This window comes from Myiozetetes cayanensis, unplaced genomic scaffold (assembly GCF_022539395.1).
Source record: "Myiozetetes cayanensis isolate MyiCay16 unplaced genomic scaffold, myiCay2020 scf1, whole genome shotgun sequence".
NCBI classification, from domain to species: domain Eukaryota; kingdom Metazoa; phylum Chordata; class Aves; order Passeriformes; family Tyrannidae; genus Myiozetetes; species Myiozetetes cayanensis.
In genome coordinates, this window is record NW_026086604.1 from 85,787,921 (window position 1) to 85,811,289 (window position 23,369).

At 38.8% G+C, this 23,369-nt stretch overlaps 1 protein-coding gene across 9 annotated transcripts; it reads right to left on the reverse strand.

The window, feature by feature from the left end:
* Positions 1-261: 261 nt before the first annotated feature.
* SLC35B3 (solute carrier family 35 member B3) lies at positions 262-21,514 on the reverse strand. 9 transcript variants are annotated; one of them, XM_050313241.1, is made up of 12 exons: positions 21,389-21,506; positions 20,683-20,896; positions 18,773-18,818; positions 16,747-17,025; positions 15,319-15,440; positions 13,218-13,372; positions 11,622-11,729; positions 9,303-9,400; positions 6,136-6,228; positions 5,632-5,743; positions 2,669-2,738; positions 262-1,584 (listed from the first exon to the last, which is right to left on the reverse strand). In XM_050313241.1, the coding sequence occupies exons 4-12, from the start codon at positions 16,945-16,947 to the stop codon at positions 1,434-1,436; spliced, it is 1,110 nt and encodes a 369-aa protein (XP_050169198.1). In that variant the 5' UTR covers positions 16,948-17,025; positions 18,773-18,818; positions 20,683-20,896; positions 21,389-21,506; the 3' UTR covers positions 262-1,433. The 9 variants fall into 9 exon arrangements, with proteins under 9 accessions (XP_050169198.1, XP_050168779.1, XP_050169113.1 ...); XM_050312822.1 differs by lacking the exon at positions 18,773-18,818 and having other exon boundaries at positions 21,389-21,507; XM_050313156.1 differs by lacking the exon at positions 20,683-20,896 and having other exon boundaries at positions 21,389-21,505.
* Between the last annotated feature and the right edge of the window lie 1,855 nt (positions 21,515-23,369).

Consider the following 23,369-nt stretch of genomic DNA (forward strand, 5'->3'; position numbering starts at 1 on the left):
CATTTTGTGTCTGTGCTTTGATTACAAGCTCCTTGGAACAGAAATTCTTCCTAAGTGTCTGAAAAACATTTTGCACATTTTGAATACTGTCATCAACTAGTAGTTTGACAGAAGGCAATCCTGTGAGATATTTCAATTCTTTGTACGTTCTTTCTGACTTTTATGTTTCTATTATCCAATTTCCTTTTGTCGAAGATGAAAGAACACACACCAAGATGCATCAAAGGGACACTACAACAAAAAAAACCATGACCACATAAGAACAATGATTTGTAAGGTGATTAGTATTTTTAAAGTGCTTTGTTAAATATATAAAATGAAAGAGATGGCAAATGATTCTAAAGCAAGTTGAATATGAAAATAAGAGAGATAAATGGACTTAGTCTTCCTAAATTCATGATGAAGAAGACAGACTGGTAGTACACTGTCTCCTCCTGGCATTAAAGAAAGAAAACTGTAATCTGTACCCTAATCCTCTTAACTTCATCACTTCATCAGAAGACCACACAAACACAATACATATTCCAAACACATTAGCAGATGCTGATACTTTTTACTCCAATATTGAAATTGAAGTATTTCAATTTGATTATACTAATTTAAAGAGAACTTCCATGTCTCTTTACACCACTACGATACAGAGGGCCATAGGCCACTAAAATTTTTGTATTTCACCACAGAATAAGCAAATAACAGTTTCTTGTACCACTGTTTCAATCACATTTTTTTTTCATTCTGTGTTCTCACCCTATTCAGGCCAAAAAGCCCTTTCCCCCCTTACCAAAGTGTGGGTGTTGACTAAACAAACTCCGTCTCAGTTTTGCTACTTGCAAGCAATAGTCAAAAAGAGTGACACGAAGATTTCCATAAAAATTTCAATTATTACAATAAATACCAAGTTCTGTGATGATCTAAACAATAAATTAAAAAAAAACCCAACATTTTTATTTAAAATGTAAAAGAGTGACAACATACCATGTTCTAAACCTTCCACCTTTAAAATCGCAATTTGGTCGACCAGTTGGTGATTAGGTTCCATTAAAAGTTAATACAATTACATTTAAATTACTCCACCTAGACAATTAACAAAGAACCACTAATCTCAGATCAGCCACATGGCCAATATTATTAAAATGCCCAAACTAGTCTTCTACAGTGTCCCACTTGAGTGCAGCTTCTCAGCAGTTTGCCAGGAGCTGCTGTCCTTCATTGCCTGATAAAGCCATCTGACCATGGCCTACAACACCTTTAACGATGAATTCAAGTGCTCTGAAGAAAGGGCTCCCAAAAGTGTGCATTTACAGCAATCTGCAAGGAGACAATATGCCTTCAGCTCCTTTGGTTTTAATAATGTTCCCTTTGGAAAGTGAATCAGTCGAAGACTGTTCCAATAAAATAGGAAGTCAAAGTCTAGACAAGGCATAAACCGCTGTCTATACAGTTTGTGACAACGTCCTTGTTTTTCTCTCTTCCACAGTTTTTTTCCAAAGACCATGCAGTGAAGGCAGTTTGATTTTATCCATATTCTTACTGTAAACATTAAGAAATATACCAAGGACAACAAGTAAGCCTGACCACACGTACCTAAAGGAGAGGGAGAGGACGGAAAAAAGTTACCATTAGCACTTATCTGTAGCAATTACATATCAATATATGTGGATTAAATAAAGCCCCTATACTAGAAAGAGTTGAAGAAAAAAACTCCTACAAATCAGTGGGCTGTGAATATCCTTGAATCTTTATTATTACTATCCTTCCACCCTTCTTTTTTCCTGTCCTGGCTGAAGAGCTTAATAAGGTGCATTTATAGTTAACAGTATCTGTTATTTCTCACATGAATAAAATAATCCTGAGGATTTTAGTACATTTTTCCATCCTATGGTTATGAGAGCTATAGTCTCTATTACTGGTCAAAAATGTGTTCTCACTCAGTGCCTTTTACCCCTACTTCCCAATGTAGGCACATTTTTGTTTCAGCTCTCCACTATTTTAAGCCTCATGGTTTTTAGCTGGAGTAAATTCCGCTTGGGCGTTTGGCTGTAAACTTCGTTCTCAAATCTCAAATGAATATACATATAGAAATAAAATGGAATATTATTTTATTTCAAACCAGAAGCAGTTAGGATCAAAGCAGAAACTTAGCTGCATTTTTCAATGTAAGTTCTTCCTTGAAATTAAAAAAAGGGAATAAACCCAAGCTCAAAAATCTTGTCACTTAATATCTCAAGATAATAAAAGCTAGCAGTTATTTAAAAAGGCTAGCTAAGAACCCAAATCTGAGCTTATAAAAGCAGAAACAATACTGTAATGGAGAAAATCCCTTTCTTTAGCCAAATCTTCCTCCACAGAGAAAGTACTCAAACAATTTATTAAGTATCATAAGCATTAGAAATTATGTAAAGTTTTTCTTAAAAAAAAATCCAACAAAAAATGCCAACATATGAAATAGCTTTTTACAAAATACACTTTTAGAAAAATGGAAACTATTTTCTCTAGTATGATTAGAATCAACAAGCCCGTCAATATTTACAGTGAATTGCCAACATTTGTAGAAGATATGAAGTGACAAGCATTAAGCCCTGATTAATTACTGTTGTTATATTTCTGTGATCAAGACACGATTTCTTATAAAACATTTAATAAAACATTTAAAACTATAAATACTTACTGTAATGTAAATGGTTTTGCAAAGAACAAGAAAGAAAGCACGATTGTCATTGCTTTTCTTCCTGTTGTTACTGCAAAGGAAAACAACTATTTAAGAATTCAGTTGCAGCAAAAGAACACAATATAGGCTTCAGTATTAGCAGGTAACCTCGTTACATAATTAAGTGTCTGGCTAAAACCGCGATCACCCTTGGTGCACACACTGCAAATGAAGTGCTAGAACCCTACACTGTTTGAAAACAAGGACACTGTGACAGTAGTATCACCCCAGTCACACTGTCTGCAGCAAAAAAAACTTACAGAACAAGATTTGCTCTTTAATAACTTCATGTTAATCAATTCACAGTCTCTCAAAGCAACAAACAACCCCTGCACTTATCTGATGGTATAAACTAATCTGTTAAAGCTTAGATTTCTCTTGCCATTTCTGCCTCATGTTATTAGAGTTTAGCGGTGTTTTGGGCCCTGTTTTTAAGTGGAAAGAGATTATCATCTCATCATTCTTTTGAAATTACTATAAATTTACCTAACAGTGCAGGGAAATACAATTTTAGTTAGAAACCTAAAAAGAAAAGGATGTCTGACTTCAATGACTGCATTAGGAAGTTTTCCTCAAAACCATTACAAGATCCTCTTCTACATGTAATCTGATCACTAGAAAAAAACCCCAAAGTAGTAAGAAGAGTGAAGAACATAATTCTTTTTCCAAAATGGTAGTAAACTCTTTGGTTACTCTCAAATTAATGACAGTTCCAACAATTATTTGAACAATTTCAATGCTATCTGCTACGAAAAAGGATACACCAAATTGAGTACTGGGTAGCATATACAGTTTCTCAAAAAAGTTATAGAAAATGTTTTAAAACAAAGTTAATAATGCAGCCAGGCACACAAGTTTAGCTGTGGAGCTAAAGGGCCTGAGAAGGTGTTTTTCTATATGATAGCACAGGATTTTCACATGAGAAAGACCCCAGTACAGGGTGCAGTAGGCCTGCACCTAAAGTGTATGATTTTTATTAACAGAAAATATTGTGCTTACTATGAGATACTTTTTACTGTAACAAACTGGAAAGTCTTACCTGTATAAGTAAGACTTGTATAACATCCAAATTAGTCATACTGCAACACAGTGGCAAAAGGTACCAATGACTACTGAGTTATATTTCATGCTGCTGTGGTTGGGAAAGCAAGTTTCATTCTTCCCAACTCTCCCCCACAAACAAATATTTACTTAATAGTATGTTTTGTATGGGGAAAACCAGACTTCACTACTGCTTCATCTGCCCCAACCTCAACTTTTTGGTAATTTTAGTAATTTTTAGTAATTTTCTTTACATTTTAAGAAATTTATGCACGTCAAATAAAATGATTTCCTATTACATGAAATATTAAAGGAGAATGAAAAAGAAAATTGAGTTTTAATTAGAAAACAGTTTACAGATGAATAATTTAAAAAATGGTTAAATTACTTCAGTTTTTCTAATTACAATTATTTCTGTTCTTTCAAATCAGTTATTAATTAAAATATTTATGTAACCATTTCCTTCTAATTTAAGTGCCTTTTCTTCTTTTTCCCAATTAAGTCTGATAATTTCTCATTCTGCTAATAGAAATACAATTTTCATTAAACTCTTTCACCCCACTCCCCCCAAGAAGGGGGAGAGTGGATGGGGGAGGTGGGAGGGACAGTAATGAATGTAGTGTTCATTGCGGCACAATAAACATTTTCACATTGCTACAGGCAAGACAGAAAGGGCTCAAGTGTTAGAATTGTCAAGGTCAGGCATAGGAAAACCTGCAAAAGGTTTGCTATTCGACAGCATCTTTTAACATTTTTAGTACAGTGAGACCATTTTTTATATTAAGAGCTATTTTAATACATGAACCAACCCTCTCATCTAGGTCAATTTCCAGTCAGGAGACCTACTGAACGTTGTTAAAAACAAATGTGAAACAGGCACGCTGCAGAGGAAATAATTGATAGGAAATCAGAGCATGCAATCCTCAGGTCAGAAAACAATGTTTTCAACTCCACTGCTGTGAGCGAATTAGAGCATCACCTGACAGAAACCAGGGGTTTCTTTTAGGAGTAGGAGGAAGAAAAGAAAGTAGCTACATGGCATCTTGCTACACCTTACCCCTGCTAGTGACTAATGTTTGTAGTTTCATGCACTTAGAAACAGTGGCACTGCCTACTATGTCTCTCTGGAACATCCTTACTTTTCCTTCCAGGTTTCAAATTATACGTCTTTTCCTTACACTTTGCTACATTTTCCCATGAAGGCAGGCTGAGAGAGTTGGGGTTGTTCAGCCTGGAGAAAAGAAGGCTCTGGGAAGACCTTATAGCAGCCTTCCAATACCTAAGGGAGGCTTGAAAGAGAGCTGGAGAAGGACTTTTTACAAGGGCATGTAGTGATAGGACGAGGGGGAACAGCTTTAAACCGAGAGTAGGTTTGGATCAGATATTAGGAAAAATTCTTCACTGTCAGGATGGTGAGACACAGGTTGCCCACAGAAACTGTGTCTGCCTTATCTCTGAAAGTGTTAAAGGCCAGGCTGGATGGGCCTTTTGAGCAAACTGATCTAGTGGAAGGTATCCTTGCCCATGGCAGCAGTTTTGGACCTAGATGTCCTTTGAAGTTTCTTCCAGTGTAAGCCATTCTGTGATTCTATTTCAGTTTTTTGGTTTAGAACAGTGTTGTTTATTTCTGCACTAAAACATAGCAAAGGCTACATGCACAAGTTTACTTAAGAGGCTCTTCAAGGTTGAAACTGTGGTGTAAAAAGAATCAGGGAGCTCTCAAACACATTATACTAGTGAAGATCCATGCTACAGAAATCAGCCAGCACAAAGAACAGACAAAAAGCCAGAGAAAGAACAATTCTCAAAAGCTCTGTCCTAAATAATACAGTAGGATTACTCTGTTTTTATACAAAAGCAGAAAAGATATCATTTGTTCATACCTGTTACAGCGAGAAGGGCACCAAAGATTTTAATCAAAGCTAGAACAAAGGATATGCCAAAATACCCAGTCAGGGAGAAAAGGAATGCATAACCGTAAGTCTGAACTAGATGCTGCAACAATAAAAAAAGCCGGTTAGGAAAATATAAAACAAACCCTGAGGTATTGCAAAATGACATAAAACTACAGACTTTAATCAACTGCTTGAGCAATAATAAGCTGTTTAACAATGCATTCATGCAAAAATCCTTATTTAATTTTAGTTAAATAATGGAAAAATAATAATGAAATTATAAGCTCATAAGTCTGGTCCTGTGATTTTGTTGCTTTTTAAAACATTACCCTATCTTACACACCAAAGACTGGAAAAACTTCCTTAATATATGAATTATACAAGTTAACCAGTTTACACGATGAAAATAGGACTTTAGAGAGAGAAGTGGTGGGATTTTCCAAACCATACAGAAGAAGGTTTTCACGGAGAAAAAGAAATCTTTACACCTACCTTTGAGCAAAATGTTACTGCAGGGCTTAATCCACTAGTGCATGTTAATCCAAATAAAATATACACAAAACCTATTGAATAGGAATACAAAACCTAGAACAGTATAAGAGAAAATAATTACCAGGTGATACTACACAAAAGGATAAAATTAAATGCTTTCAAATGCTTGGCCCTGCTAACATGTTCAGCTTCTCAGAGCTGAATTTGCAGCCTTTGAAGATATTTTTACTAGGATTTCTGTAATAGTTGATGTACAGTGAAAAGTCAATAATAAGTGTTAGACACATTCTTCCTACCCACAACAACATAAAAGAAGTTTGGAAAGCTAGTCAGTTAATAATATCCTGAGGTCAGTGTCAACTGTGGTAAATCCTTCAAGTTCAGGATTTCACAGCCTAAATAAAACTTCACACAACTATTTAGTTTAATAGTCTGAATAACACGTTAAACTTATTTCATTTTCCACTACTTATCCGGCACAGTAAAGATCTGTATTACCTTAAAAGTGCAAAGGGTAGCACAGAATCACCATGAGCTGCCAGAAGTGTCACATTAGTTTCAGCTGTGTCACTTCTGTTCACATACATAGCACAAATGTCTCATGGTTATAGGGCACAGGATTTTCAAATGTGACCAGTTCCGGCCCAGTTCAGCACTTGGAATACTCAGCAAACAGGTAGGTTCTTTATTTTGTCTGCATCCTTATTTAGGAGCCCCTGGTGGTCTAGTGGTAAAGGCCGAGACCCGGGTTCGATTCCCGGTCAGGGCCACTCCCGGGCAGGTGGGGCTCGTTAGCCCTTAAAGGCAACCCACCTACGTCCTAAGGACCTCGCTGCCACCGTCCAAGCTCGCTTGGCCCCGGCAGATGAACCTTAGGATTAAAGGGTGGGCTCAGTTCCGCGCACACTGTGTCTCACCTAAAAAATCCAATGCGCAGGCTGGAAGGTGTAAAGACCTTCCCCGGATCTTCGCTTGCGAAGACTGGCCATTATTTATTATTATTATTATTATTATTATCCTTATTTAATTCATAGTTTCACAGATCAACAAAAGAATCTTCACCCTATCCTTTCCCACACTGAGTCAACAGAATTAGAAGCTGGAACTGCTCATCCACACATCCTCCTGTGCAGTGGGAGGCATTCAAGCTGTTTGTGCAACATTTAGTAGCCTTCTCTTATGAAAACAGAAGACAGCAAACAGAACAGTATTGCCTAGAACAAACTACACAGTATTGCCTAGAATATGCTGATTGTGCTTTCAAAACTCATTGTCAAGAACAGGTGTACTTCTTTTGACATAGGTTTCATCAATTGTTTTCTTGTTACAGTATTCTCAATTATTTGGAAAATAAAACTTTTAACAATTGTTAGCAATGCCACGAGACAACAGAACAATTATCACTGCTTTACAATAAAGGAGGAATACATGTCTAAAGAGCAGACCTGCTTTTATTTGACACTGTTTATACACACAGAAGTCAGTCCCTAGTTCTTCACTTGCCTCTGCATTCAACTTTTCTCCCAAACTGCTGTAAGACCTCTCTTTTCACAACCAGGAATGAGCACCACATTGCTATCTCCTTGTTAGACAGGGTGACATAAAACATACAAGACAAAAATCAGGTACAATCTTCGAGAACAGCAGTTACTATTTCAGTCACAAGATATCTTTTCTCTTTTCATAACTGCTTAATTCCAGGGCAATTTCCAAATTTGACAATGAAACAGAGATCCTGTCAATGACAGGTTTCTTTACCATTCCATTTTATTTCCAGATCACTGTCCATTAAACATGATCTCTGATTCAGATGCAATTTTTACCCCCAGTCTCAAGAACAGAACATGACTTCTAAAATTCTGCTGGCACTTCTGCACTGAATTTCTAAACAAAATCCTCTAGTAACCTCTAAGCCTCAAACAAACAAAACCTTTACATTCTTAATCATTACACTCATCCTCTACAAGTAGTATGAGTATAAAATATCAGGACCAACATTTGTCAGACTGATGTGGAATAAAAGCAAAGTCCTGGAGTTATCAGGACTTTCATAGGTAAGACAGCAACAACTGTCATATGACTGCTGGGAAGATGTAAAGAAGGCAAGAAAAGCGGGCAGATTGTACTTTAGTTTGGATTTTGGAGAGGACAGTTGTAGGAAGCTGCACTGGGCAGGTGAGGTCCATGTAGCTAAAATCTCTGCCTTCAGCAGCAGTCAACAGTGAATTCTAAGAAAAAGTACAAAAATAAAAACAAGAATACAGTGACACTTCTAGGTATATATTCTTCCACTTTTCAGACACTTGTAGCTCAAATGTCTTGAGCCATCCTAAATCACTTTCAGCCCTAAACGAAGATGCCTTTTATCTAACTTTTTCTCCATTTATGAAGCTATGTTCATAATGAGAAACTAGATCTTCTAGTTAAATGTCAAATAATGTGCCAAATATGGAAAATAAATTCCAGTAAGTTTTTACTTGTGGTATATTCAAATCATGCCTATTATAATAAAAGATTTACTTGTATTTACTGGACTTCACAGGAAAATATGGCAAATTCAAACATAAGTTTAGTCAAAAAAGAAAAATAACCTCAGATCATATGAAAAGATAATCCATATTCCAAGTAAGTATACAAAAAATGCTGAGCAAGACTTTTGCAAAATTATGTATTTCACTGAATCAGGAACACACATTCTAAAAGTCAGAGTTTTACAGATTTCAAAAGATTCAGAAAATGCTAGCATACTCTAGAATTGGAAGTCTAGTAAGTGAGAAAAGTGACATGTTCCATATAACACATGCTCAACTATACCAGAAGTACAGTATATATTTTTCAGAGATTAAGCATATGATCATAGAGAAAACACTCCATTGATTTCAGGCCTGCAGGGTAGACAAAGGAATTGTTGCCAGAAATGAGTGCTTCTGTAGCTGCAAGATACATTTGAAGTTGCACACAGAAAGCAGCACTCTTGAAAGGTTGAAAAACAAAACAGAAAACCAGCAAAAGTCCCCAAAGAAACAAGTAGAGAACCCCAAGAATAGTACACCAAGAGCTTTTTCTTTCATAAGCAAGACAAAAGCATATTGAGTTTCATATTTTGTCATTGTAGGCCTTGTCTATGATAGATCATATTCTTTTAAAATTGCAAATCTGGTATTTACCATTTCTGAATTAGAACCATTGTGCAACTTCATAGCTTTTTCCTGTACATTTCCTATAACTGCATCTGCGCAGAGGGCAAGGGATATTAGGACCACACCTAATATAAGAAAACAAACAAACAAACAAAAACCTGTTCAGAATATTTATCATCAGAGTAGTGACAAAAACCACTCTGTACTCATCCTGAAAAAAAAAAAAAATCTCAGGAATAGAAAAATAATAACACCCCCCCTCTATAACTTATTCTAAATGTCAGCAAAAATATTTCATTACACCAGTACAAAGCAGTGCCCACGTCCACTCCCTCCACTAGTTAACTCCTGAGCACTGTGTGTCTCTAAGCTTTATGGGAACATCCGGACACTGCTATAAAGAAGTCAGCTGTAGTTTTTGTAGTAACAAGAGTGAAAGAGTGTCAATTGCATTTAGTTAGGTATTTTTAATGAAGATAAATAGCCAGAGAACACACTCTTTTTCAGTAGTTAATCCCCCATTATTTTTCTTCCTGACAAAGGCAAATAGAAACTTTAGATGTAATGGTAAAACAAATACAAGAGGATTCATAGTGGAAATCTCTAATTACTGAAACATCTCTAATTACTGAAACCCCACTCTTCGGGTACAAACCCCATGGTTCTAGGTTACCATATATGCTCAAAACAAAGTCACTACACAAGTCAATAATGTAATCAGCTTTCCAATAACAAAAATAACCCTTTATCCCTGTCAATCACAATTCATTTCCCAAACTCCAAACTCCGATTCTTTCATGACTGTTGTATTTAATGATCCACACATTTTGAAATACCACTTTTCCTAAGTATACATTACAAAAGATATTAATCATCAAAATCATATTTTCTGTCTGCTGTAGTCTTGGTTCCTTAAAAAAATCATGTCAGGCAAGAATCAGGAGTGGAAGACTACAAACAGGCAGTGTTATATTTTCTTCATGTGATGTTCTTACAATCAGAGGTCTCAAAAGAGGCATTCAGATGAAGTATAAGCTCCTGATAGAGAAAAAAAAAATCCTAGTTCCTAGGATTTTCAGAAATGGAAGATTTAACATTTTTAAGACACATGAAGTTTAAGGTGGCATTTCCTTGGCAAACTTCTGAATATATGAGAACTTCTAAACCCAGCATTTTTGTTTTGGGAACCATTTCCTTTCCATGCTAGACTTTCTAGGTCTCTTCATCCCTCAAAGTCATCAGGCCTTGAAAAAGGTGTGACTCAATGGAAAACCCACGATAGCATGAATAATATCGGTTATGCTAAAGATACAGATATCTCATCTGCATGGATTCAGCTCTGGTCCAAAGATATAATAACACCTCCAGCTCAGCAACAGCCTTGCTGCAGATCACTTCTGTAAAGTGGCAGAGCATGTCTCATCTGTGTTCTCCATCATGCTTGTTCCAGTAGTGCTTAAGGGACCAGGCACACCACTGGACAAATGCACGGGTTCAGTACTGGACCAAGATGAAAAGGTTACCTGGAATCTGAAGCACAGGCGTACACAGGGAGGAAAAATGTGGGAACAAGACAAATGTTAGTCTCACGTCCTTACACAGGCTGGAGCGTAAGGGGAACTGTTCCATTCATTGTGGTAGCGCTGCACCTGCCGAGCAGCAGCAGCAGCAAAACCATGAACGAGACCAGCAGTGTTAGACAGCATGTAAAGCATGAGTAAAGATGATTGGAAAACCTGGTCCCAAATCAGTTCTGAAAGAAACCCACATGGAAACAGCTCTAAATAAATCACTGGAATGAACTCAGGAACTGCCATTTGAGAAAGAAATTCAACTAAGCTTTTAAACCCAAGCAGGTTTTCACTTTGCTTCTTTTAGACAGTATAAAAAACTCAGAATGTGGGCACTCCACCTAAAAACTACAGCAAAACTGAGTGAGATCTTCAATTAATAGAAAGTAAATGGTTCTGAAATGGAAAAAGATTTAAAAGTTTAACTAGAAAAGACAACTAATCATTTGAAGTTTTAAAATGGTCCAACTGAATTTTATCACATTCATTTTAACGTATTTACTGCGGTAATTATTTCTTGAGAACATGCATGAGACATTTCAAACAAAAGCGTGGGATTTCCAGAAATGTTAGGAACCTCAAAACTTAACGCTTGGAATAAAGGTCTCTTCTGCCACCGATAGGACTTCTGCTAGTGCAAAGTTTCATTGTAACTTGCAATTTCTGTACAATATCTGAAGGCACTCCACCAAGAACTCACAGAACTTCTATGGAATGTTTATTGTAGGAAAAAAACAAGCACTTTCCTAAACTCTAAAATATAATATATCTTTACCTGTCAAATTGAAGTTCGGTGCAACTGTGCTGTCAGCTAAAGTAAACCATATTAATCCAAGACTCATACATAGGGCAGCAGACACATCTACAATGTTATAACGTTTTCCTACAAAAGCAATACAAACAGCATGAACAGATTGATAGCACTCTCAGAATTTCATGTTTATCCTGTTTAACAGACTAGGAGGCAAAGGAAACACTGTTCCAACTCTTCTACTTAAACAGAGGACTTAATGCTCTGGTCTTTCATGAATGGAATTAGTTTCTTCTGCAACAGCAGTTTGTAACATGCAGGAGGATCCTAAGAGGTAGCATCTGATGCTTTTGGTCAGTTTTGGTTTGACTCCTAACGACATAACACACGTCCTCCCCAAAAAAGCATTCTTCACTAGCAACTTCAGGACAGCTTAGATGTTTTCTTCATACTTTCCCCTCATGCAAGACATTTCAGCTGTCTTTACTGATCAGAAAGAAGCCAAATCCAAACACTAACAGACAACTGGTACTTCTAGAACCCTACACTGTCTTTTAGTTTGGGAAAGATGAGATGTGGAGAGGGACGGAAAAACAGAGTAAGGAAATAAAAGGCAGGAGTTAGTTTATCTTGTTTGAAATAATATATTCCTTTTGCAGAAGCTGTGCTTTCAGTATGAGCTTCCAAGGGAGTTTTTTTGAACTGATTTCTTTTTTTACAATAATATTAAAAAAATAAAATCACAGCTTCTGAGAATACTATACTACCACAACACAATATAAAGTTTCCAAAAGCTTTAAGAGAATACCAGTCATTTTGAGTTAAAATGATACAAAATTCCTCCTAATAAAAGGTAAATATTGTGTGTGCATATGCATATGTAAAGTTCTAACCTTCTCTGAAAATTCAGCTTTCTTTTGCAACCAGAAGGCCAGAATTAACTACAGAAACAGAAATACAGCATTCTAGACTTTGTTCTATAACACTTGCCCATGTGGAGCTTTACTCATTGAATCTTTGTGCACTGAACAAACAAACTTTTATATTTGTCTTCTAAATCCAGAAATACATAAGTATATTTTTTCACATAACTATAACCTTTATCTGTTTTTCTCCAGATCCCTTTTTACCTTCTTGGAATATGAACTATGACTTTAGGACTAGCCAAAGACATATAAAACCAGGTGTATTTCTGATTAAACATTCAATCAAAAGTTAGGAATTTTTATCAAGAATTTAGGGATTAAGATCTGCAAACAAGAAGAGTAAGGGATTTCTTCACAAATCATGGTTGGATTTTTCCATTTCAAGTTTTCCATTTCAGTATTGAAGGTGTTTCATATATGATGTGATATGGTTTATAAAACAAAGTTACATTTCTTAAAAATTAAGAAGGCTTTTGTAAAAGTGAAGTTTTGCCAGTGACCTGTAGAACAGTCTTCCCCCACATTTTCTGTTCATCCAATTATATTTTCTGAGAAGATGCTTTAGAAATTCTCATTTTTTTCCCTCCATAGAAAAAACAGTACCAGTGGAATTTAATGAAGTACAGGTTTCCATATATAATTGCCTCCCAAAGAAACAATAAAAAATTCATCTAAAAGCAAGACTAACACTTACCTTGTATAAAAACCCCGCCTATCATTACTGGAATGAGCTTACAGCACTTGAAGATGACTTGAGTAGGGTAATTCAGATATCCTAAAGAGGTATTTGACAAACCCATAGTTCCCACTGTCAAAAATGCTATTATCATGTAGGTTTTGCCAGGTATTCTACAAAATATAAACACAGGAATCTTGGTGTTGCAGACTCATCTAGAGGAGATTTAGCTTGGAAAATTCAGATAAAGAAATACGTTGGTAATACAGCTTCAACATCTTTCTCACTGAATTTCAGTTCATAACAGAAATTTTAAGATGTACATAAACGTCTGATTTCATATTGCATTTCTTACAATTACTGTGAATAAACAGCAATCAAATACAAGACAATAAAAACTTCATGGCTCATGAAGTATTAAAGCAGTAATTCTTTAACCTCCTTTAGAGAAGGTATATTGTTTACACATGAATCAAGACAAAGGCTTCGGGTTATTTGTCAAGGGGAACACAGAAGATTCGTATACCAAGATATCCTGAATCTTAGTCCTGTCAGGTCACTGTGCCAATTTTTCTGGTGACGTTTTCACGTGAACCTTGACACTTTTAAAATGAAGAAAGTTGAAAAAATACCGTTGTTTTATGAAACTAAGTAAAACTAAGAGAGCAGTGATTCAGTTACTGTGAACAGAGGGGCTTGTTGAACATTTTCAGATGTTTTGTTCACAATTTTATGAAATTATCACCTGACAGCAGATGATCCAACAGTAATTTTTAGCAATTGCTGTGCTCACTTTGTGATTTTTTACAGTTATTGACGTACATATGTTCAGATTTTTCTTTATGCATATTTGGAGACACATTAAGCAACATAAGGAGCTGTATTGCTGTAATCCTGTTTCATCCATAACTCATTACGTGATGCAGACATACTCTGAGGCATGCAAGAAAAATTTAAAATTTAACAGATTTCTGTATGTCTACAAGAAGATGGCTAGGTGATAGAAAATAAAATGTAAAATATATTTAAGATCTATATTTCCTAACACAACTTACTTAAAGGGGCATGCTCTGTAAGCATTATCAATTATTTGGTACTAAAAAACCTAAATACTAGTAACAGAACACCCAAAAGGTAACTACGCAATATTATCTGATGAATCTCAGAAAGTCAGATAACCTGAAATATAAACTGTCAGTGTTTAAAATAAAAGGAATAGTTTATCAAAGTTATGTTGTTTGGATACAATGGAATTCTATAAGCTAAAATCAGTTTTTGCAAAATAATCCAAGGTTGACTCTGGGTAAGGAAAACTACTTATGCTCAACTAGGATATAAGGCAATCTTAAAATTTATGTACATCAGGTTGAACAACCTCTGTTCAACCCTCCAGAGGGCCTCAATATACAGTTTTCAGAGGCTGTAGTGGGTGGGAAGCCATAGAATGGCCACACTGAGGCAGAACAAACTATCCTGTGGGAGACAACGTGGAATACATGCAATGGAAACATTCCCCGCAATCCTGTCACTACCCCATACCCATAGGATTCAAATCAACAAAAATTTCCTTGGTCGACTGCAGTGCAAACACAGAAGAGTTTTGTGGCAGGGTGTTATGAGGGCTATCTTAAATGAAAACCACAAAACCTCAGCATATCCTTTGATGCAAACCTACCCAGCCACACGGTAAACAGACAGCAGAGCTCTGATACTCTCCGAGATGCACAGCATGCTGGAGGAACCTTTTGGTGAGGAGGTGCCAATATTTGAGGAAAACATATTAAATGACAGATGGCTTCAGGTGCATTGGCTCTATTCTACACGTGATGATCCCAAGCAACAAATACATGAGTCAGTCTCTATCAGCTACCTTAAGGATTCAATATGCTCTGTAAGTGGGACAGAGTGACAGGAGAGTCAACAAAACTACTTGCAGGTCTGAAATCTAAGTGGGTGCTTATAAAACATTTTCTAACATTGTCCAGCAAATTCACTTTTATGGAACTGCTACCGATGCCTCACAGTACTCACACTCAAACAACAGAAGTTAAATCTACTATAAATGTAAAATGATTCTAACTTGATGGACAGTGGGTAAAATGCTTGGAAAAACACATACCTTCTCCTTTTGTCCTGAATCAACTGCAATTCTATTAGTCCAAAAATGGAATAAAATCCAAATTGCACTAAAGTGAGGTACCAACCAAAAGGTTTAAAACCTTCCACTGAAAATATCAATTCCTATAAAAACAAAAACCCACCAAGGTCATGTACATACACCAAGATATTGAATTGACAAAAAATCAACAGAGTTTTTTCCTTCATATACATGCAAATCTAGCCTTTGCACCTGCCAGACATAACTTGCACGTAGTGAAAAAGACAATTTAGATTTCCAAAATGCAAGTAAGAAAATTTACCGCTGGTGTAAATACACTGAAATTAATGGATCAATTCATCGGGGAAATACATCTGATCAATTCATATTTATATCAGATTATAGATGGCTTCCTGCCTGCTTTTCTCTTGCTTTTTTTTCAGTTCATTTTCATCAGTAGAAGATTTTACTTGTTTTTATCTTTATCTCATTTATCTTATTTATAAATATCATGTAATAGGTTAAACACAAACCTTCTCTAGCAAACATACTGATGTAATTTTCACACCTAATATTTTGAGTGCCTACATTAAATAGCACTTGTGAGTGTATAAATTTGCAGGCTGTAGGAATATTTTAAACCAGAGCAATTTGTTATGGAAAAATACATGCACTGCACAAAGATTTTTGTAACTGTGTCAGCTACAGAAACAAAAGGTTACCTAATATTTTCCTTTTTGAGATTCTGCTTTCAATTATTGATAATGTTGTCTAACTCTTTCAAAGTAACTTTACATTAAAAATATATAAACTTTATTGTATCTATTTATATATATTTTGTATACATATTTTTATATAATATATATTTAAATATTTATATTTCGCTGCTTTTGAAAACTGTATTGGAAACAGGGTGATTTTTAATTATCAACCTTTAAAATCACTGCTTTTAAACTCAAAAATATCTAAAAAATGGGAACAGAAATGTAGCTGTTCAAGATAAAAGAGAAAAGGTAAACAGAAAATTAAATGTTTAACTAAAATTGCATAAACATTATGCTTCCACTAAAGAAACTACCACAGTACATTTCAGCTCTGCTCTGAGACTAGAGAGAGAAATAAGAGAACTATGACTCTACAGCACTCATGGAACTTTGAGAGCTCTAAAGGTTTCGAGACCAATGAAGACTTAGGTCTATCTTGCACATGGGAGTAAAGGATCAAGTCAAGAAAGTAAAGTACAAGTGATCTAAAACTTGTAGGCACATGAACTATAAGGAAACTCAAATTATACAATTACTTGATGCTCTTGAACACTGAAAGCTTGACTTGGCAATAATATCTAGGTTAAACATCTATACATATTAAAATACATACTATATTATTATGGTATTGAAAAAAAAAAGGAGTAGGAGGAATTTGCCTAAGACATGAGTATACAGTATTTACCTGTAAATATCCATAGATTAGATAAAACATAAAAACTCCAGAAACACAGATGAAAAATTGAGTAGGTTTGTTAAATTTGCTGAGATTCATGCCAAGAACTACGACATCATCCACTGATTTGATATGAGGAGACATAGTTTGAGATTTGGAAGGTACACTGATGGAAATGTATTTTCTTGATGAAGCGAATTTCAGATCCATGGTTCCTGGCTCGCTGCATTCGATGCTATTGTTATTCTCTTTCTGCTTTTCTCTTTCTGTGTGTCTTCTGTCTGAAAGCTGAAAGAAATGCTAAAGTCAGATAAGACATAAAATACAGCCCATCAACAACAGTAAATGAATGTGACATTTATAGAGTAAATATAAAGATTTCAGAATTTTGCTGGATTGTTTCTATTAATAAATTTTATTTAGCTTTTCTGATGTCCAAAGTTAACACCAGTTACTTTGTTAACACCAAAGTTAACACTTTACAAAAGAACTTTTGCTTCATGTGGGGAAGTAGTATTCTTGCACTCTAAGAAGCAACCAAACCAATGAACCAAACCCAAAACATCGGCAACAGAAAACCAGCTTCAGTAGCTTTAAGTAGTCCAGTGTCACTCACAGGAGTGACTGCTCGGGAGACAAGTGATCCCTATGACCAACTCACAGCAGAAGAACTCGTTTGAAGCACTGTGGTTCTGCCTACTACACTTCATTTTCACAGCAAAACACACCAGACTAGACCACTACATTGGAAACCTTGCTAAGAACTACAGATTTGAGCCTATGAATGATTAAAAGTGTTGAAGTGGAAGAAGTTACCTCGCCCCCCATTCTCACATTTATTCACTATTTCTCACAACTTCTGCAGAAAACAATGTGGAGATGAAACAAACAGACTGAAAAGTCAGTCTCAGAAATGCCACTGTTTATTTGATGAGGTCTATGGTATGGCAATCCCTTTAATATTTATCACATACAGCTCTTGCCATGTGTAACAGAAAACAAAAGTGGACGACAGAATCCCAGACAAGGAATTTAGCAGCTTAGTAAACTGAGATGCAAATAATTCTGTTCTCCAGCTCCGCAGACAGTATGATGTTTAAGGCTTTTTTTTCCTTTTGACCCTCAAGATAAACACAGTGGTCAGTCAACTGTCCCAAGACTTTTAAGTGTTGGTCAGCATCTAACACAGTGAGCAGTCAATAATTAAGCTCTGTTTCTCTCAACTATTAAGTGGTCTGTTTTCCCCAGCTCAAGAATAATTCTCATCACACATGTATAAACAATGCTTTTTCCATTGTTTTTAAACAGAAAATGTGCTAGCATATTAACACTAGATCATGCAATAAATGTAGTCTGCAGGGATGTTGCAACTTATTATACAATATATTACGCAAGAAATTACAATCTTAGCTGAAAAATTAAGGACTAGCATAAAACTTGCAATGTGCTTATGTTTCCTTTTTTTCAGACAACCTACTATCAGGCTGGAACAAGACTCCTACCAGAGTTCTGAAAGAACAGGTTGGGGAGTATAACAGCGGTTTAGGAACCATAATAACTATTTGTGCTTAAAGTCATAGCTCTTCAGTTGAAGATCGAAAGTGAGAGGTAGAAAGTTTAGCCTTGTGGATTGTTAGCTTACCCTAAAATGAGATGGCCATTAAAAAAAAAAAAAGGGGAAAAAGTTTAAGTAGGCTATTTTTAATAAAGATAGAAAAGTACCAACATCAGGCAATAAGGCATGAATGAGCATTCATGTATAATATCACAGAGTTCTGATCACCCTAAAAGACATTAAAAGAACAACTGAAAAAAAAAGGTTATCAGGATGGAGGAACAGATTACCTGTCTTAGGAACGGAAATTAGATGACAGTGTTACTTGTCTAGCCTAGTAAAACCCTGATGAAAGGAAAACAGACTTTCTTTCAATAAAATTATCAAGTGATTACCACGAAGGAGAAAAAAAAATAATTCTAATTTTAAGGACAGAAGAATGAGAGCAAGTGGGCATACAGTGATCATGAACAAACTTACCCAAAACTAGCTTTCCATCTCTAGACTATCTGCATTCTAGAACAGCCTAAAAATGAAAGAAGGAACAACTCAGGTGTTTGTTAAGGTGAAGCTTAAGGAAGTAATTATATAGAGCTGTTGAGACTGGGCATGATGACTGAGCACCCCCCTTTAATCTCATGTTTATGGCATCTCAACACTATGGAAAGTAGAGTAGTAAAGGTGTCTGTAGAAGATACTCGGCGATCCTATTTGATCACTAAATCTAGGACGTGAAATACTACTCTCTCCAAACAATTGCAGGCAAAGTTAGGACTTCTAAGTTCAAGCCCAAAGAGCAATTTTCCATGAAGGAAATTAATATAGTTAAAAACCTATTCACTGTTGGCATCTCAGCTCAACTTGTATTTTTGCTGATGGCTGTTCAGATCTTTCCTGTCCAGTGTACACTTCCTTTTGACAGTCACACTTTCTCAGCAGGAGAAATTAAAACTGAGTATGACATATGCCCAGGAGAAGACACAGCCAGGTACTGTCATGGGTGTTTCATGAATCCAAAAACTGAGTGAATTGTGTAATGTATATTTTTATACCTACATTTTTCACTTTGACTACAAATCTAAATATTATTTGTGTTACCTGAGTTATCATTAGAAGAAGTAGAAGTAGAGGGAAGAAGAAATAAAAAGTGTATTTATGCATTGTGTCTGGCTGAGATGGAGTCAATTTTCTTCAGAGCTGCTTGCATGGTGCTGTGTTTCAGACTTGTGACCAAAATGATGCTGATAACACAGTAATGTTTTCACAAGCAGGAGAAGGGGCACAACCAGACAGATGACCTGAACTAACCAGAGATATTCCAGGCTATAAATTCTCATGCTTGGCAATGAAAAGCGAGAGGAGGGGGTTCAGGGAGGCTAGCCAGCTTTTGCTCAGGAACTGAATGGGTGTTGGTTGATCTACCTGTGGGAGAAGGGATTGCCTTTACATCATCTGTTTTGTTTTGTGTCTCTTTGTCCATTTTTCCTCCACTTCTTAAACAATTTTTCTCTCAACCCATAAATTTTCTTTTTTACCCTTCCTTTCCTCTTCCCCCATCCCTCTGGGGTTAGCGAGGAAAGTAAGCAAGTGGCTGTGTAGTGCTTAGCTGCCTAGTGGTATTAAACCACACAATTAACACAATCTTTTCAATTTTCAACTATTTATTTTCAACATATTTCCTCAGGAATGCCATCAGATTTTACAATCTGTTCACTTAATTTCTTGCAGATGACTGAGTCTATCATCAAAGTAGGAAGAAACAATACTGATCACTCTAGTCACGCCCACGGTCATCCATAAAACAATGATACACAGTAATTGTTTTTCTCTACATCCTGCAAAAAACATTTCAAGGAACATTATTTAACAGCTGAAGAAACTGTAAATGTATGTATCCATTTGAAACGCCCTCCACCAAGTAATTTCATTATCAACAGTGACAGAACTCTTCTGAAGTTCACTGTGACTTCTCAAACTGTTACTATTTTAAGTATGAAAAATGTTATTCATCCCCCTCTCGCCAAAATCCCTCAAGCAACTAATTCACCTCTTGAACGAACAGGCAGCAAAAAGCTGTTGTACGAAGAGTCAAGTGGCGTAAGAGCTGTCCTGATGTGTAAAATACCAAATTCCCTCTTTTGTTTTTTTTCCTCTTGTGTGTAAAAAACGTAAACAACACATTCTTAAAATCAAAGACTTTGTTTCTTCCCCTCTAAAAAAAGTCCCCTGCAGAGCAGGGGCACAAATTAGTAATTATTACGCAAAAAAACAAACAAATGAACAAGTGACTAGACAAGAAAGGTTTCTCTGGCCTCCAAAAAGTTAACTTTTACCAAACATGGAAAAAACATTATGGAGGGGCTGGGGCTTTTTTTTTTTTTTTTTCCCACCTTGAAAAACATCAGTTGAAAACATAATTTTGTCAGAATCTAGCACCTCAGCACACTCAGGAAAACTGCCCGCCTGGGCCACGCAAGGAAGTTCCACGTTGGCCTTGGCCATGATCCATTTCCTCTGGAAACACCGCCAGAGACGCTCGGTGGCAGGACAGCAGCGGGCACCGCAACAGGGATGCTCCCGGGTAACAGGGACGAAAAGGCACATCTGCGAGGGAACCCGAAGGGATACTTTGCTCCACGGTCCCCACCTCCTGCCCCGGAGGCAGAAGAGGGAAGGGAGACAAGGTCCATCACGATCCCTGGAGCTTCCTCCTCCCGCCCTCCGAGCTGCCGGGGGCTGTCCCACGCCAGGTGCAGCCCTGCCCGAGCACCTGCCAGCTGTCCCGGGCAGGGCTGCCACGGAGGCTGTCCAGTCGCCACAGGTCGCCATTCCTGGCCCTTCCCCCCGGGAATGGAACCGTCCCACTGCCCGCGGACGCCGCCGCCTCGGACCGGCCGCATCCCTCCCGCCGGCCACAGCCACACTCCCGCCCCTCCGGCTCCGGCTCCTGCCCCCACCCCGGCGCCCCTCACCGTCGCGCCCATAGTCCCCCGACGCCGGGTGACGCTTCCCAGGAAGCGACCCCGCCTCCTTCCCGCTCGCCCCCCGTCCCTGAGGGAGGGAGGGAGGGAAGGAGGAACGGCCCCGCCCCCGTACCTGTCCGGCAGGCGAGGAGGGGCAGGGCGGCCCCGGCCAGCCGCCCTCCGCCAGCCCGTGGCGCCCTGCCTGCCTGCCTGCCTGGCTCCCGCCGGGATCGCTCCCTGCTCCAGCGCCCCGCGCCGCAGGAAGTGGCCGCGGGAATGCGCCAGGCGCCGCCGCGAGCACCGAGCGCATCGAAGCAGCGCGGTTCGCTCGCTCGGCGTTCTGCTACCCGGCCTGGGGCGGGGCGGTGGCGACGCCCCCGGCTCCGCCCCCGCGTGGGCGGGGCCTCGTCAGGGACCGCCCACCGCGCCGGAGGGGCGGGGCCGGGCGGGGCTCCCGATCCCGGCTGGAATCGACTGAGCCTGGGGAATTGTTCTTGGCATGCCCCTCGGGGTCGGCGGGGATCGCAGGCTCACAGAGTTAGTTAGGGCTGGAAGGGACCTCTGAAAGTCATCCTGTCCAGTACCCCCACCAGGCAGGGTCACCTAGAGCGGGTTACACAGGAGCGTGTCCAGGTGGCTGTGGAATGTCTCCGGAGAGGGAGGCTCAGGACCTCCATGGGCAGCCTGTTCCAGCGCTCAGACGCCCTCAGCGTAAAGAAGTTCTTCCTCATGTTGAGGTGGAGCTTCTCGTGTTTCAGTTTATGGCCATTGCTCCTTGTCCTGTCGCTGGGCACCACTGAAAAGAGTCTGGCACCATCCTCTTGGCACTCACCTGTGAGATACTTATATTTATATGCATTGATGAGATCCCCTCAGTCTTCTCCAGGCCCAGCTCCCACAGTCTCTCCTCGTAAGAGAGATGCTGCAGATCCCTCATCACCTTTTGTCCTCCACTGGATGCTGTCCAGTATCTCCTTGTCTTTCTTGTGCTGAGGAGCCGAGAAATGGACACAGTATGCCAGATGTGGCCTCACCAGGGCTGAGCAGAGGGGGAGGATCATCTCCCCGACCTGCTGGTCACACTTCCCAGTGAACCCCAGGATACCACCGGCCCTCCTGGCCAATAACTTTGCCATGTGCCCTGTCCCACCTCAGCACAACAGGATGTGGAAAGGAGCCTGGGGCAGTGGGAACCCGGGAGGACCTGAGGGGCTCCTTGCCTACCTGCACCCCTGTGGCCACCTGGACGGGGCACCGCAGTGACAGGGGCAGGTGTGAAGGTGTCACTGGGCAGGTGTGAAGGTGTCACCTCCCTGCCCAGGTGTGGTTTGGTCAGCGCTGCTTCACGTCTGCCATGAGCAGGATCACCTTAGTGCTCTGGAAAACGGGGGCTGACCGGATGGAAAGTAGCTCTGTGGAAAAGGACCTGGGGATCCTGCTGGACAACAAACTGTCCATGAGCCAGTGTGTCCTTGTGGCCAAGAAGGCCGATGGAATCCTGGGTTGTGTTAGGAAAAGCATTGCCAGCAGGACAAGGGAGGTAGGTGATCGTGCCCCTCTATTCAGCCCTGGTGAGGACACATCTGGAATGCTGTGTCCACTTCTGGGCTCCTTAGTAACAGAGAGACATAGAGCAGGTGCAGTGGAGAGCAACAAGGGTAACTGGGGGACTGGAGCATCTTTCATGCTGAAAGGCTGAAGGAGTTGGGCTTATTCAGCCTTGAGAAGAGATGACTGAGAGGGGACCTCATTAATATGTGTAAATATCTAAAGAGTAGGTGCCAAGAAGATGGAACCAGGGTCTTCTTGGTGGTGCTAATCACTAGGACAAGAGGCAATGGGCAGAAACTGATGCACAGGAAGTTCTACCTAAATATGAAGAAGAAATTCTTTGCTGTGCAGGTGACCACACACTGGAACAGATGGCCCAGAGGCATTGTGAAGTCTCCCTCAGTGGAAATACTCAAGAACCATCTAGATGTAATCCTGTGTCATGACCCTTCCTAAACAGGGAGGTTGGATCAGATAACCCCATTTTGGTCTCTTCCAACCTGACTGATGCTGTGATTCTGTTAAAAGCCTCAGGAGAAAAGCCTCACTGTTTCATGCTGCAG